Consider the following 15,365-nt stretch of genomic DNA (forward strand, 5'->3'; position numbering starts at 1 on the left):
TCAAACGAGTTTGGATAAAGGAAGAAAAAAAGAAACAGTGACCAGACTTTAATCTTGTTTGGCAGCCGTACAAAGTGAACAGGGAAGTAGCCTACTAGCTACTCTTGCACATGGAAATCCTCTATACGGGTTTCTTACGACACGGGACGACATACCATTTCCCTTAACCCTCAAAATTTATTTCTTCCCGATTATTTGGCCTCAAAAGAAAGTTTCAGAATGTTAGAAAATTGATCTTTTCAAGTTATTCAATTTCTTATGCTATCTGGGAAATGGAGACAGAAAGACGTACATAGGAGATGAGATGTTGCGAGGTTGATGGTGAATCATTGTGGAAAGATTCGCCGGAACGGCTATCCATATCAACCAAAAACCGCGGCGAACTTTGCCATGTAACAGACGACACCTTTTTGCTTAATCTGACAGGTGAAAGTAAGATCCAACCAAGAAAGCCCCAGTGTTAATGTGAGAAATGAAGAAAGTTCAATGGGTTAGTCAAGGAAAATTAGATCTTAAAAATTACTTACTGAGAATCAAAAAGCCGTTTGGCTACTCTGTTGAAATTTCCCTTGGTCCCATCTTTGTCAGCTGAAAAGATGTCCTCGCTTGGTGTGGCTAAGATGTGCCATTCTTCGCCAGCTAAATCAGCTTTCCACGTGGCTGGAAGCACTTCTTCTGCTTTCACAACAATAATGACAGGAATGTGCTTTGTAAGAAGTTAATGCAAAAAGAAATAACCTGTTCCAAGAAGGATTTTATCATCCTCAGTGAGAAAAGTTATTTGAACTCCAGAAATGTGAAGTTTAGGGGATGTAGCATAATTGGCTTTTGTGGTGTTAATAATTGAAATTCCTCCCTTGTTCCCCAAAACCTAAAGTTTAATAAGAATTGAATTAAGGTTTAAGTTATTTGGAATATTGATACGAATAGATGAAAACTAGAAGTTCAGAATTACCCGAACAAAATCAAAGTGGCTTTCTATAATACGTCAAGTTACGGGCGGGAATTTATGTGAATGTGCTTTTGTTTTCATACCTCAGCATATTCTTGTTCAGAGCCCACACGGTAGATGGCTATAGCCATTTCTCGATCAATTCCCAGGCCAAACGAATCAACAGCCCCGCGGGTATCCAAAAGAAGTCGAATGGTCCTTTCAGGCGAGAAGTTACATTTGAGTCAAAGGTATTTTAACTTTCTAGAACTACATTGATCGACAAACCTGCCATGCAGTGAATGTTCATTAAAATGTGGCTCAATTAACCAAGAACGCAAGAAACCGAGGCCACTAGTCAGGTAAGAGCAGCCGGCAAAGCGTCTATTTGCTCCTCGACGACCAGGTGCTGGTTCGGTGTGAACTTTTGTGCCATGACTGCATAGAAAAAATAAGGAGATATTTGGTGTCATTTGTATACACTGTCTTATATTGTGTCATCTTTTACACAAGCGCTTCGTAACTATGTCCGGAAATGGGCAAAGGCGTGCCAGACAAGGCGGCCGCACCGGCTCCGCTGCCACTGATGACTCCACGTCGGAATTTCTCCCTCATTGCAGCCAACACAATAGTATCTAAAAAAAACGGGTAACGCAACATTTTATAAAAAAGAGTAGATGCAAAAGTTGTTTAGCTGGACACACCGGTTCCGTCGGCATTCCGTAGTACTCGGATCAAACGATGGACATCTCCGTCGTCAATAAAAATGGCCGACTGTTTCATGATCATGGCGGCTACAGTTTCATTGTTGGCACTGTCTTCTAACGACCCACTAACCGGGATCCATGTGACTTGACGGGCTCCATGATTCATCAAAATGGTCTGAAAAAGGAAATAGGTAGATTGGTTTTATTGACATCATGAATTTTAATAGTACCTTTAACTCTTTGGAAGCTTCTTCTGGATCATCCCTTGCGGCAGTGATGACGCCAATTTTAGCTTGGCCTCTGCCACCCTAGAAACATATATATGATTGCAAACGTTATGAACTTACCCTATGAATTGTAAATGAAAATTTTGATAATTAAACTCGCAGCAAATAAGATGAGACGATTCCAGAAGAAATACGAATCAGCCGTTAGTCCACCTCCAGCCAGAAACAGGTGTTGGGCATCGACCGATGCTAATAAAAGGAACAAAGCCAAGAAACCTCTGATCCACATTTCCGATTACTTTCTCGACTACTTGGCAAACTACCAGTTCGTCAACAATTTCTATGGCAAATGAAAGATGTGCATCGTTGCTTAGGTCCAACGAACTCTGGAACGAATCGTTGTTATCTTATCTCAAACAAATGCCGGTCGTGTATATTTTTAAGTTCTCTGCTTTATCACAGAATACGCTGTGATCTCTTTAAGATATTTTATCAGTTCAACAACCATTTGTGTATTTGTTCAACCTGTAAAAATGGACAGAATCTTCGAGAAAAGACTGTCAACAATCAAATCTTTGTGCGTGTACGACAAGTTACTCCGAGTCCAGTTCGTCCGTAGTGCTGGACTGCCGAATTTCTCCAATACTTCCGGTAGCTGACTGGAAACTGGCCGTCGAATTGGATCTTGAAGTCTGTTGTTGTGGAATAAGGACCTCGCCATACGAGCTGCCATCTATCAACGACGACGTGAACTCTATTTTTTTTTTCAAAAAAAGAAGGAAATTGTCATACAAAAGTTAAGGTCTCCATGCAAGGCAAAGTCGTATGAAATTTTAAAAGAGGAAAAAGCAAAGTTTTGCTTTACGAAAGTTGGGTAAAACATCCAGAGGGATTTGCCCTTCACTAAGCGTCTCTTCAGCAGATCGGTTTATCTATGCAGTACAAAAAAAAAAAAAAAAAAAAAAAAAAAAAAACTCCATTAATAATATTCTCTATGCTTAACAGATCATCAATTATATACGATCTTTCTAGACTCGGCGCCTGTTTTTTGAACGATGATTTGGCCACGACTTGCGACATGGTTTGGCGCTTCGCCCTCTGACAGCCTACTCACGGTGTCCTGTAATCGAATTTGAAAAGTTACAATTAATCATTTGATAAAAGTAGGCGAATACAAAAGAAAGACGAGGAACAAAAGTTTTTAGATGGTGATTGTGGGCATGCACTACGCTCCAATTAGATCAATAAATAAATACACTAGAGGAAGATGCGTTGGCGAAGCTGGATGATATTCCAGTTGCGTCTGAAGAAGACGAGTCCGCCATCGTGCTGACCGACGTTTCGTGAGCGGCAACATCGACTTGTCTGATTAAGGATTCGAGACAGGAAGAAGGCGGTGTAGGAGGGAAGCGTTGTCTCCAGAGATTCAAATCCAGCGCTGGAGACGGTACTGGAACAATATTGATGCAACTTGCTCTCGGAGGAGTCAACGGCTCTTCAACTTCTTCTTCTTTTATGTCTTCTTCACTTGAAACTTGTATTATCTCTTCTGTATCCGATTCCGGTGAAATTGGAAGATCCGGACCCACTGCTCGATCTGTTTGATGCCATCGTTCCATTATGGTTGAAGAATCCTGATTATGGCAAGTATGAGGGAAAATGAAAAAGTTAATAATTAAATTTGGTTGGATCTTTTTTCTTTCCTCATTTTATTTTGCATATTGTCTAACACACCTTGACGTTGCGGATGGCCGTCTGCGTGCAGCTATCGATCGTTAGTCGAAACTCGTCGTCGCCGTTGTTGTCACGATGCTATGCATAAACCATAGGAACACATTAGCTCGTTGAAACTTTGAAGAGCAGAACACACGCAGACACAAGAACTACATATATGATACCGTTTCTATCTATACAGAAAAGTCTATATCCACGTCAACGAATCTGTTATTCATCACCCGGGACGATGGCGAAAAGTTTGTGTACAACATAAAAAGAAAATATACGTACAACATGGCTGGATTTGATTTGACATTGCCTGGGAGACGTTAGTTGTCCAATCGAATCGACAGCCAGATCAAGTTGAGTGGCCAGGAGGTCGGAGAAGATGCGAGCCACATCATCCGGTTCCAAGGTTGGCTGTTGGTTGTCTACGGCCGTGTTTGGTTGCTCAACCAGCGGTTCAGCAGAAACCGGAACGATCGATGGGCTTTGGACGCTGATGACGTGATTTACAGGAAGATCTGGCTTTTGCGTGGCAATGGTGACGGACGGAAGCTTCTGAACGCTTAACCGGCTCAACTTGTCTTCCTGGTTAGTAACACTTTCATGCCGGAGTTGATAGAATCCGACGCGAGGAGATTGGACATTTTTTTCCTCCTCATCAAGCAGTTTCTTCCGCCTTTCCAAAGTCTTTCTAACTGCTTCCAGCAAATCGCGTCGCGTTGGATCGCCCGGTGGCGGTAGACTCGAGTGAAGAGGCTCTTCTTTTGGCTTTGCCCAAGATTTAGTTTGCGGTATTAAATCGGGAAAATGTGCGTGACGTGGAGATTGTCCAGGATCGCTAGACTCCAACATGGCCGTTCCTAATCTTCCTATAGTTTCCTTTATGAAAATATTTTTTTATTAGGTATTTCTACTTTGATGTGTGGCTATAATCAAATGCGGTAAAAATAAAAAGGACTAACTTGAATATCTCGATCGATCGAGTCCATATTGCGCTGGATCATGCATCGAACCTGAGCCCATTGACGATCTCTGCAAAATTCATTCGATACATTCAGGTCAAGAAATTTGGCATCGTTTTGAATAATTAAAAAAGATCTTGGCAAAGGATCATGTGAACGGCAAATTGTACTTGTCATCAGAGAAGTTAATCAGTTTCGTATATTGTTCGAAATGAGAAACCAAATGTCCTGAATGGCCGACATTAAATACCTCATTACTCTGGAGAGGTGAGGAACAATCGATTGGCCGAAAACTTCTTCTTCATCCGCTTGTCGAGATTCTAATTCTTGGCGACGTTCCTGCAATCGTCTGAGTTGCTCCTTCATTTCGGTTATCATTCGACTATCCTGGCGGCGATTCATGTCTTGGTAAAAAAAATAAAAGAAAAATACGTGAAATGGCTTTGAAAATTGGCGTGAGTCCTTCAATCACGCGATCATCAACAACAACTTTTAAAAGTTTATCACGCAACTTTTCCAAGTTTACGTAAGATAAAAACAACACAGAAAAAGGAAATTCGTTTGTCAAACATGCGACATAATCTAGTCCTTATCTTTCACCAAAGTTTCATCATCGGATAGCCAACGTGTAAATGATATTGTCCGTTGTGGACGGTCAATGTCCCAAGTAGATAAGATTTAAAAAAATAAAAATACACGCAATAAAAAAAATAAAAAAAAAAATACGAAAATGCAAATTAGAAATCTAAATGGAAAAACATTGATTGTCAATACATTAGCGTCCTTGACCTGGAATTTCGTGAAAAGAGTTTCCATCAGTCGAACAGGAAGTATCGAGAAGAGGGACAAAGGTTGACGTCATCAGATTATAACAGATATATCAAATTGTTTTGATGATCAATACTTAAGCTCTATTTGCTCGGGAAATACGATAATGCCACGATCAATAAACTCGGTCATCTCTCATCACAGATGCGTATTTTCCAATTCCATGTTTTGATCATTTACGGGCGGCGAACGTGAAAATTTGATCGTGTCATCAGACGCTTCCGCATCCAGTAGCCAATGAATAATCAATTGCCAAAAGTCGAATCCAGCAAATAATACAAGACTGCAGAGTGCATCCCCTCTTCCCACACACACCGGGAGAAAAAAAAAATCAATGAAACGAAACGGCGGAGCTTATAAATGGATGATAGGACCCATGCGCACGTCACCGTATCGATCGCCAGTGCGGAATCGATGACCACGCTCTCTACCAGCCAATTTCATCTACGGCCACGAAAAAAAAAGACATTTTATATTTTTTTATTACGTGACCTGCCTTTTTTTTTTCGAGTCTACGTGTTGCTTTTACCCAATCGCGTCTTTAGGGGGTTGTTGAGGGGCTTTTTTTCTTCTCCGTCTTCCAATTATATCCACAAGAGAGTGTACAGTATAGATGATCATCATGCCCGACACGTCTAGGAATGACACGCGCTCTTCCCTCAACCGCTACGGCTGTATGCCGTGCGAGTAGAATATAACAACGTTTTCACGGCTTGCCTCGGCATCGAACGTGACTCTCTATGAGGAAAAAAAGGACATTTTTTGGGGGGAGGTTCGTGATGTCCAAGTCACGTCTTCGTGGACTTAATTGAACTTTCAATCTCCCCTCCAACACCCTAAGGAAAAAGGGTAAGAAAAAAATTAAATACCGTGACGAATTGATATGTTTTTCTTTTTTGTAATTCTGGTATATCTGGTATTTTTGTTACGCGAGTAATAGTACTAATAGTTAATGGTAGTAGTAGCAGTGGTAGTAATAGTAGTAAAGAAAAATCGTCTTCTTACGACCTGACAAAAATTGGGGAAAATAGTGGAACCATCAAGAGTCAACATAAAGAACAAACAATCAAACAAGAAAAAATTTTTTTTGTCAACACGCAAAAAAATGTGGCTCGCAAAAAAAGATGGGACAACTTGGGTTAAACAAAAAAAAAAAAAAAAAAAAAAAAAAAAAAAAAAAAAAAAAAAAAAAAAAAATTTAAAAAAAAAAAGAGACATTGCGTCTTTTGGCGCATCATAATTTTGTTTTCCTCCTTTTTTTGTTTGTTTTTAAAGTTTTTTTTTCTCTCTCTCTCCAAATATCCAGACACGGAATTAAAGAAAAATGCCATACACAGCCATGTTTGCGTGTGTGCGTATGACGATTATCTACACACGAATAAGACAAAATGAATCATCCAGGAAGATCTCAAAACCAAACAAAAACGATTTGAAAAAAAAAGAAAAAAAAAATATGGGAGCAAAATAGTTGAGCGTTTCGTGTCTGTCTAATGACCGTTGCACTGATTATTCAAAGAGTGGACAAAAAAAAATTATTTCAACAATATCGAGGGATTTCTCCTCGTATGCTTTGTGTGTGTGTGTATGTGTGTGGAGAAACACGCCCGGCATGATCCACGCGGGAATCGAGACAAAAAAAAACGACCGCAAAAATGCTGGGCCACAAAAAAGATCGTAATAGAAAACAAACTCCGATCTCAAAAAAGGAATACGGAGGAACCAGAAAAAGAGAGCTCAACATGTAGATTGTGTGTGTGTGTTTATATGAGAAGGGCTTCTTCTATCCCTCTCGAAAAACGAATTGAATTTATTTTTCAAGTTTCCCGCTCTTTCGTGAGCGGCTTGTTGTTCATCTCTTCGCCGAGAATAGTGGCGATTTCGCCCTGCATGAAGGCCCAGGGCACATTGGACCCGGCCAGCGGGCATTTCTCTCCGCTGGGGCAGTAAACCTGATAGAAAAAATAGATAACGAAAAAAAGATATTAAGTTTGAGATAAAAATGTGTAACTATAAACAAAATGAGTATCTCACCTCCGATCCGGCACCTTGCTGCTTGATGCTATCGCGTGAGCAAGGAAAGCAAAACTTGTGATGCGAGATCGAAGGGCACTGGACAAAGTGCGTGTCCTCTAACCGCTCCTGACATATGGTGCACTTGAGCGTCGCAGCCGCCGCGGCCGCCGCAGCGGCTGCGACATTCGGCGGAATGGCGGCTGTTGTTGCGTTGCTACTATTGCTGCTTCCGCTGCCACTGCTTACGCCACTATCTGATCCAGCGTAGTGAGATCCCGGATCGGATGGACTGGTGCTTGTCGCATTGACCTCGGACGTCGAACCATGGCGACCGTTGCTTACCGTCGCCGCACCGTTGCCAGATGATCGTCGACTTGTGGCCGATCCTATTTAATCCAATTATCACATAGGTTAGATATCAACATTTTGTCACCTTCGCCCCAAGTTCAAAGTTCAACTGATTACAATAACAAGGTTTTTTTTTAGATGAAAAAATATTTACCTGACGAACTAGGAGAATGTTGGGATCCCCTTGATGGCGTACGGGATAGTTGGGCCGCTCCGGGCGGCAGTCCGGTTGGCGGACTTCCGCGCGGTGAATTCGAAACGGGAAGGATTGTATCAGCTACGGAAATGAGCGATTGCATTGGCGATGGCGCTTTGCCTGGATTGGCAGGCGGAGCCGTATTTCCTCCGCTTGATCCACTGGCGGTTGTAGAAGGCGGATGAGAATGAGACCCAGGTGGGCCACCAGCAAAGGGTGGAGTCGATGAAGGAGGGCCACCGTTGATGTTGATGGACGTTGCTGGGTGATGCGGATGCTGCTGCGATGATTGTTGCTGGGATGGTCCGTGGTTGCTAGGTGGCAAAGGGCCGGCTGACGAGTGTGGCGGCACCATGAGAGGATGGCCTGGCGGAAGCTGGTGAGGTCCGCCCGGTGGACTGTTCCTGGTCAACGGAGAAGCCGTCACTCCTCCACGATTTCCACCACCACCACCTCCGGCTGCAGACGGAATTCCGGGAAATACTGGCAAAAATCAATACATGATGTTTAAACGTTGAATTCAAAAAACAAAACAAAAAAAATCTATAATGGACGGGGAAAAACTGGTTTGCTTAGATTTGGTCCCGTTCGTAGAAAAACACTCGGAAAACCGGCTATGTGTTGAGAAAGCCAGGAGCAGTTATCAGGTTTATTCCAGCGGAAAAATCATTTTCTGATTTGTTTTTTGTTTCTCTTTCTAACGCCCATGTTCCTTTTTTATTTTTTTCTTAAATCGTAGACTGCATTTATTTGTAGACAACTATTAAAAAAAAACCGGTTCAACTTGCTTACCCCGCAGCGTCTGTTGCTGATCACGCGTAATGTTGTAATGGTTCGAAGACTTTCCAAAACTCGAATTAAATTATCATAAAACATTCTGCCAATTTAACTACAATATTCTCATCCTACGCCGTCGTCATAAAATAAACACAAATTGTCAGAGGGTCAATGTACTGACGTAGTACGTATGTGTGTGTTTCCGTCTGAGTCACGCCGAGCACATGTGCGACAACTGGCGACAGAATCCCGCTGCCTAATTTTATCCAACAAGAAAAAACAGAAGGCTCAAGGCTATTACCCCGCTGGCATATGATGGTGGACGGAACGCTTTCGTATATATGACGTCATTTTTTACTATGTGGCATTGAATCAGCTATAAAGGCTCACAGACCCGCAACTCTACTGCTCCTCTTTTTTTTTTCTCGTTACTATGCGCGCACGAAACCGATCCCGTTCCAGCATATACATTTTCACGCCCATTTCGCTTTCAGTCACGCGGTTTTTCCCAACGCAATACATACAAATCATGTTTGAACACAATAAGAAATATAAAAAAAAGTAGTTTTTTGTTTTAATGAGCCAAACGTGTTGTGGCATCTGGCGGAAGAGTCTGCGGCTATTTCCAATGCCCTGCGTCGTCCCCTTTCACTCTGTTTATAAATGTCCGCACACGTTTAGCTGAGACTCTTAAAAATAGAAACCTCGACATCAAAAACTCTCTCCTCCTACCTCGAGAGTCCGCTTTTAGGTAACTTGGTACTCGTCCAAGTTACACATCGATGAAACGCCTGAGGTCAAAATCCCCAAAAATGACGTTTTTGTTATTACCCATTCAGAAAGAAAAAAATAATTTCTTTGACTCTCTATTCAGGTTGTCTGTGGTCTGTCCGGCTATAAAGGGGGGAAATTCGCGTACTAGACGGTGAAAACACGGCCTTGAAAGACCCATAAGGGGAAAGGATAATATAATTACACATACCTTTATTTGAAGATGTGGCGTCGAAAGAAGCGACCCGAATCGGTCGTTCTTTGTGATTCAATCGCCCGCCATCGCGCGGATCAAATTGAACGGCCAATCCAGCTGGTAACGAATCTCCACGGGTGAGCTGTGGCCGATATTCAGATATCGTGTCCAGGGCTGATCGTTTCGATCCATCAGCGTGTTGCAACTGGACCATCATGCCATTGTTCGACAGGTACGAAGTGGCTTGCGATGGAGTGTTGTCATCATCGTCTCGTTCTCTTTTCGGTCCAGCTGAACGACCATGTGAATTGATTTGCATATGGTGACCAGAAGAGGGACCGCCACGGACTGATGAACGTGGGTCTGAGTGGTCCAGGGACTCCATTCGTCCCATAATAGTATTCTGTTGTTGCAATCGAGGCGGATAATCAACTGCCAAGTGTCGAGGCCGTCCTTCGTTAATATGCAGGTAACCGCTTGGAGGTCCAACTGCACCAGGTCCATGAGACGACCGTTGAGACATGGATGGTACACCAGGATGTCCTCCATGATGACCACCGTGAGCGTGAGATGGTAAATTTAATCCATCGGAAGCGTTGCCGTTTGTTAAATCCGGTGGACGATTTTGAAGCCTTTCGGAGGGATGATTTGATTTGCCTGGACCTGGTGTTGTCGTGATTCGTTGTTCAGCCGGTCCTTGTGGCCTTTGTGACGACGTAGGGGCAGTGGAAGGTATCGATTCTCCACCTGGGTAGGGACCTCGTTTCATTTGCCTGGCAGACTCGATGACCAGCTCGATCCTGTCCGGTCCTTCGTAATTGACGCATCCACGGCAGACGGGCTCGCTGAAATCTTGCAGCATAGCCCATGGCGTTCTGGGTAAATCGCAAAGGTAGCAATGCTGTCGCTTGTTGCTACCCACTAGTCCGGCACCGCCTCCGCCAGACGACGAACTCCCTCCAGCCGCCGACATGTTGGCCGCACTGCTGGCCAACGAAAGCATCGGCGGCGCACCGGCACTGCAACGAAGATCCACCTTCAGGCAATCAGTTTTTTGTGTGTTTAAACTTAAACTTGAACAATTTGGTGGTAGTTTGCGATGAATTTAAACAGAGGCGGTCATCAAAAACATGGCAGTCAATAAGAATTCCTTGCCAACACGCACATACAAACACTAGAATGCACAGTGCACGCCACACACGTTGTCCAACAGAAATCGATGAGATCGCGGGAAAATGGCGGCACATTCACTTCAATTCGTTTAACAAAAAAACGGGTTTTTTCAAGAATTGGTTAGTACGTCGCTGAAAACTGCAGAACGACCAACAGACAAGCGTCGAGCGTGACGATCAGTCGACTACTAACACAGAAAAAACTGGCCTTTCCACACACACACACATATACACACAGAGGCGCTGAGCGAGGGACTCGCACACGCGCGCACTTCACTACGCGCCTTGAGGGCTTCAACGAGTGGCGCCACAGACGGCAGCTCTCACCATCAAAGACGCCGTATTTAGAGAGTGGAATGATTCTCGACCAGCTTGTTTTGCTCCTTCGTTTGAAAATCACACGCACAAAAAATCAAACTAGTTTTTCGAGAAAATGTCGTTAATATATGTTGGGTTTGTTCAAGACGTTGAGTTGCACGGTCAGAACATGAACAAGTCTGAAAACGAGTTCTTTCTCGATAGTCTCCCCCACCCGACAGGATGGCCGCCATGGTTTTTTTTGGCTCCGCCCTATACTATATACATGTCCTTGTGTATACGTTGGCCAGCCCTAGTTTTCTCCTTCTTCATCCCTTTTCATCATGCATTCCACCACTTCCCATTCTTTCTACCCTCCCCCCCTCCTCCTTTTAAAGAAAAATAAGTGTGTTCTTTCCCAAAAAGCAGTAGACACGAAAAGCGGTAAATCGATGCTCGTCGGCCATGTTGGCTGTGACGTCACAGACGGAGTTCTGTGGCCCGGTTCCAAAGAGAAAAGGGCGAGTGGGGAAGGAGTGGGAATAGGTTGAGGCACGTTTTCTCCCGTTGAGCTATTTGCAGCAGCAAGAGAGAGAGAGAGAGACTCTGTGTGTGTGTGTTGTGTGGACTCATTCCGTACACACACGCACGCCCAGTTATTTCTTTTGGCCGTGGCCTTGCATTCTCCCCACACACACAGAAGAAAGATGGATGTCTATTTGTGTGTGAGTGTGCAAGTCGATATGAAAAATTGAGGCAGAAAGAAAAATGGCTCCGACTGTTGGGTACAATTTCCCAATTCTTTTTCTTCTTTCTTTTAAAACCAACTGTATTTGATGCCTGGAGGGCCATCTTTTTAATACAGGTCAACTAAGGAAAAGTTGTTGAGAGGGAGGGAGGGGGTGAAACATTCCAGGGCCTAAACTAAAAATAGGATAAACAAAAACCTTTTTTTGGCGGAAGAAAGAAAAATTGTTTTAAAGCAATAAACTAGAAAGGCCTTGGAAATCGACGAAACGTGAAAATGTCCAACGGATCGGAACGTTGAAAATCTTTCAAGTGTGTCGCCGAATTATTAGCCGATAGAAACAAAAATAAAAACAGGTTTCAGCGAAAATGTATCTACACAAATACTTGGCAGCATGGACTGCGGACTGTGACGCAACTTGGCCTCAATTTTTCCTTTTTTTCTGTTTATTTTTTTTTTCCTTAAAAGCAAAAATGAGTTCTTTTGTTTATTATTCAGACGACGGCGCGCAGATCGCCGCCCTTTTTATCACGAGGGACGAATGAATGCAGGAAACGTGTGGCCATTTTTACACAAAAACACGCATCCTATCAGCGTGAAAGGGAAACAAGATACGGGCAGGCAGCAGACGTCATCACGTGGCTTGCATTTTATCGATCAGTGTAAAGTTTAACTTTGAAACAATTTTCTTTTCCACAGGGCGTCTCTCGGTCGTCGGAAAGGAGGTGGCTAAAGAAATAGTGATAAAAGGACATGGAATGAAAGAACACAAAGAAGGTCTGATTAGATAGGGGGGAGGGCTCTTTCTGGGTGGTGATTGGTCACGGGTAAGTGACGTCAGCATATTTTGCTTTTATAGTTCTTCCCTTTTTCGCTAAAGCCCTTTTCAGAAAAAAATTTGGGGTTTATCTGTTTACAACCCCTCAGGGGACGAATGGGCGCAGGTCATGGAAGCCCCAGCCAGCTGGGGCCATTGTTGTGACGTCACAGACCACCTTGAGGCGTCGTGCCAGCCACACATCCGTCGTCTGCTGACGCAGTAACGCGTCGCATGATTTTTCTTTTTGGTGTGTGTAACTCTCTCACGGATGCCGGTTTCACGCGATTTGCTCGACTACATATTTCAACAATGAAACACAAGAAGAAATCAATAGTGATATTTTCATGTGTCAAACTGCGCATGTGCCGGAAGTTTTCGTCGGCACTCGATGGCCACAACGAATCGATAATGACGCAGCTTCGACTTTGAACGGGCACGATCGATTTTGATTGGTGTGTAGGAAAGAAAAAACGAAGCGGTTCAACGAACCAAAACATGAAATCGATATCTAAGAGGAAAAATAAAAACTTTCACTCCGTATTTAAGCTCGTATAAAAATATGATCTAATCCCTTTTTGGGATGAAAGCCAAAAGTGTGTAGCAGCGAAAAAAAAAAATGGCACGGTCACGAAATGAATAAAGAAATGGCGTGCGTGCAGGGTTGAATCGTGAGAGGCCATTGATTACCATACGTCTTTGAATGTAAATAAATTAAGATAGGGAAAACGTGACTGAGGCTGCAGCTCAAGTCTTCATCAAGATATTTATTTTAACTAGAATTTCTCTTTCTAAACACAAGAAAACATGATCCATCAAAGACGAGAAAAACCAGTTTCCAAACTTTTTAGCCCACAGCCACAGACCTTGATGGCGCCTTATATGGCCATCTTTCTCTCTTTAGATATTTAAATTCTTTTGCCATCAACAGCTTTTTTTCCCTCTACCTTTTTCGTTCGCAACGACGGCCATATAGGGCACACCATGGTCTCTAATCCGGTTCTTTTTTATCCTTCAATTTTTTTTTTGATAATATTTAAGCAAACTTTTACACGAGTCTCGGTATCAACGCCATATCGTGCGATTTTGGGACACTTTTTTAACCTTGACCTTGAACTTTCAAATTGTTTTTTTTTTATGGATTAAACTCTTTCACAGATAGGGTCAACAGTCAAAAGAGGTCAAAAGAGGTCGTTCAACCGTTAATTGGAAGACCGTTTGGGGTCCGGGGAAGGTCCCGTTTAAAGAGAAAAAATAAAAAAAAAGACAATGGAATTTATTTTTGGTTTGTCTACTACACAAATAATAACAAAGAGGACACAGGACCAACTGTTGTTGGCACTCGGTGCTGCTCCAGGCCATGACGTCATATCCGCCTAGCGGGAAAGAAAAGAAACGGCCACAACAACGGGCTTACCGCAAGAGAGGAAAAACAAAAAATAAACCGATAAAAATGAAACAACTTCCCTTCAAGCGTGAATTTCTTCCAGTCACACACAATCGAGGAAAAAAAAAAGCCTCACAATCGAGAGCCTCGCGGCATTGGGCCAGTAAAGAAAGAAGAGAAAGAAGCCCATTTGTTATTGTTGTTGTGGGGAAACGTTCTCAAGGCTACGGTGAAAGGAACCGTGACTCCATCTTGTGGCTGGCCATTTGAAAGGGAAAAAAATCGCGCCGTCTTTACCAGGAAGTCGTCACGATTTCTGACTTTATGGCAATTTTCATTTTATCACATTTGGAGAAAACAATCTTATGTTGGGCACACCGTATTCTCTTGTAACAAAAAAGAAAACCTGCATCAAAATTACAGTCACGCCCTTTTCTGTTGGAATCATTGTTGAAGATTGTCCTCGATTCGACAAAAGAAAACAGATCAAAATCCTAAACAGACCTTGATTGAAATTCTCAGCTTGTCCCATGACGTCATGATACGGTCCTTGTGACACAACACGCGAAGAGGATTCTAAGATGCCCTGATTTAGAGTCGTTCTCCTAAATTGTCTTACCTGCGTTTGTATGGAGCGGGGATCTTGAGGGAATTCTGGACGTCACGAGTAGATGCTTTCCACTCCAAATCGACAAGTTTTCCTGAAAAGGAAAAAAATAAATAAATAAAAGTAATTTTTACATTCGAATCACACACAAAAATATAAAGGGAAAAAAATAAGTTAAAGTCACTTCACCCATCTTATTTTCTTGGAAAAAACGACAACAACACACAAAAAAAACAAACCTTGGCTGCAATGTTATAACAATGTTGATTAGCATGCAACTCTCATTCGACTACTTCACGAGGAAATAAAATTGTTTGAATGATGGGAGGTCTGGCAACGACTTATGAAAAGGTAAATGAAACCCTTCCAGGCTTCGTTTTTTGGTTGTTCGAGTTTATTTATCGTTAAAACGATCGAAATGACCTTACCTCACGCTGCCGGCTTCTCTGACTCACTCGAACGCAACGCGTTAACCGAAGAAATTCACCCGCGAAACACACAACACGAAAAACTGTATTTAATGGCCGATAAATGCGAAACTTTCACAGCCAACTCGGCGCCCGTTGGGTGTTCACACAGGCATCGACTGTTCAAAACTGAGGTAAACATTTTAGGATGCAGCTGCAACCACTTCCTTTTTTAATCTAACATCAGGTGGC

General features: G+C 42.8%; 3 protein-coding genes across 4 annotated transcripts; all 3 read right to left on the reverse strand.

Annotated features, from left to right (window-relative positions):
* Window positions 1–35: 35 nt before the first annotated feature.
* On the reverse strand, window positions 36–2,227 carry LOC130692200 (cyanophycinase-like). 2 transcript variants are annotated; one of them, XM_057515279.2, is made up of 9 exons: window positions 2,026–2,227; window positions 1,869–1,946; window positions 1,636–1,813; window positions 1,440–1,566; window positions 1,220–1,369; window positions 1,036–1,150; window positions 739–871; window positions 528–678; window positions 36–419 (listed from the first exon to the last, which is right to left on the reverse strand). In XM_057515279.2, exons 1-9 carry the CDS (start codon window positions 2,152–2,154, stop codon window positions 257–259), a joined length of 1,224 nt encoding a protein of 407 aa, XP_057371262.1. In that variant the 5' UTR covers window positions 2,155–2,227; the 3' UTR covers window positions 36–256. The 2 variants fall into 2 exon arrangements, with proteins under 2 accessions (XP_057371262.1, XP_057371263.1); XM_057515280.2 differs by having other exon boundaries at window positions 528–675; window positions 2,026–2,224.
* A 125-nt stretch (window positions 2,228–2,352) lies between these two features.
* Window positions 2,353–15,297, reverse strand: LOC130692198 (uncharacterized). The gene is made up of 10 exons (XM_057515277.1): window positions 15,135–15,297; window positions 14,719–14,800; window positions 4,800–4,953; window positions 4,550–4,619; window positions 3,876–4,466; window positions 3,600–3,677; window positions 3,122–3,499; window positions 2,887–2,985; window positions 2,731–2,797; window positions 2,353–2,619 (listed from the first exon to the last, which is right to left on the reverse strand). The coding sequence occupies exons 3-10, from the start codon at window positions 4,949–4,951 to the stop codon at window positions 2,459–2,461; spliced, it is 1,596 nt and encodes a 531-aa protein (XP_057371260.1). The 5' UTR covers window positions 4,952–4,953; window positions 14,719–14,800; window positions 15,135–15,297; the 3' UTR covers window positions 2,353–2,458.
* Window positions 6,959–11,379, reverse strand: LOC130692197 (interferon regulatory factor 2-binding protein 2-B-like). Its single transcript, XM_057515274.2, has 4 exons — window positions 9,694–11,379; window positions 7,893–8,417; window positions 7,409–7,776; window positions 6,959–7,326 (listed from the first exon to the last, which is right to left on the reverse strand). Exons 1-4 carry the CDS (start codon window positions 10,679–10,681, stop codon window positions 7,192–7,194), a joined length of 2,016 nt encoding a protein of 671 aa, XP_057371257.1. The 5' UTR covers window positions 10,682–11,379; the 3' UTR covers window positions 6,959–7,191.
* Window positions 15,298–15,365: the final 68 nt, after the last annotated feature.

Source organism: Daphnia carinata, chromosome 1 (genome assembly GCF_022539665.2).
Source record: "Daphnia carinata strain CSIRO-1 chromosome 1, CSIRO_AGI_Dcar_HiC_V3, whole genome shotgun sequence".
Taxonomy (NCBI): Eukaryota; Metazoa; Arthropoda; class Branchiopoda; order Diplostraca; family Daphniidae; genus Daphnia; species Daphnia carinata.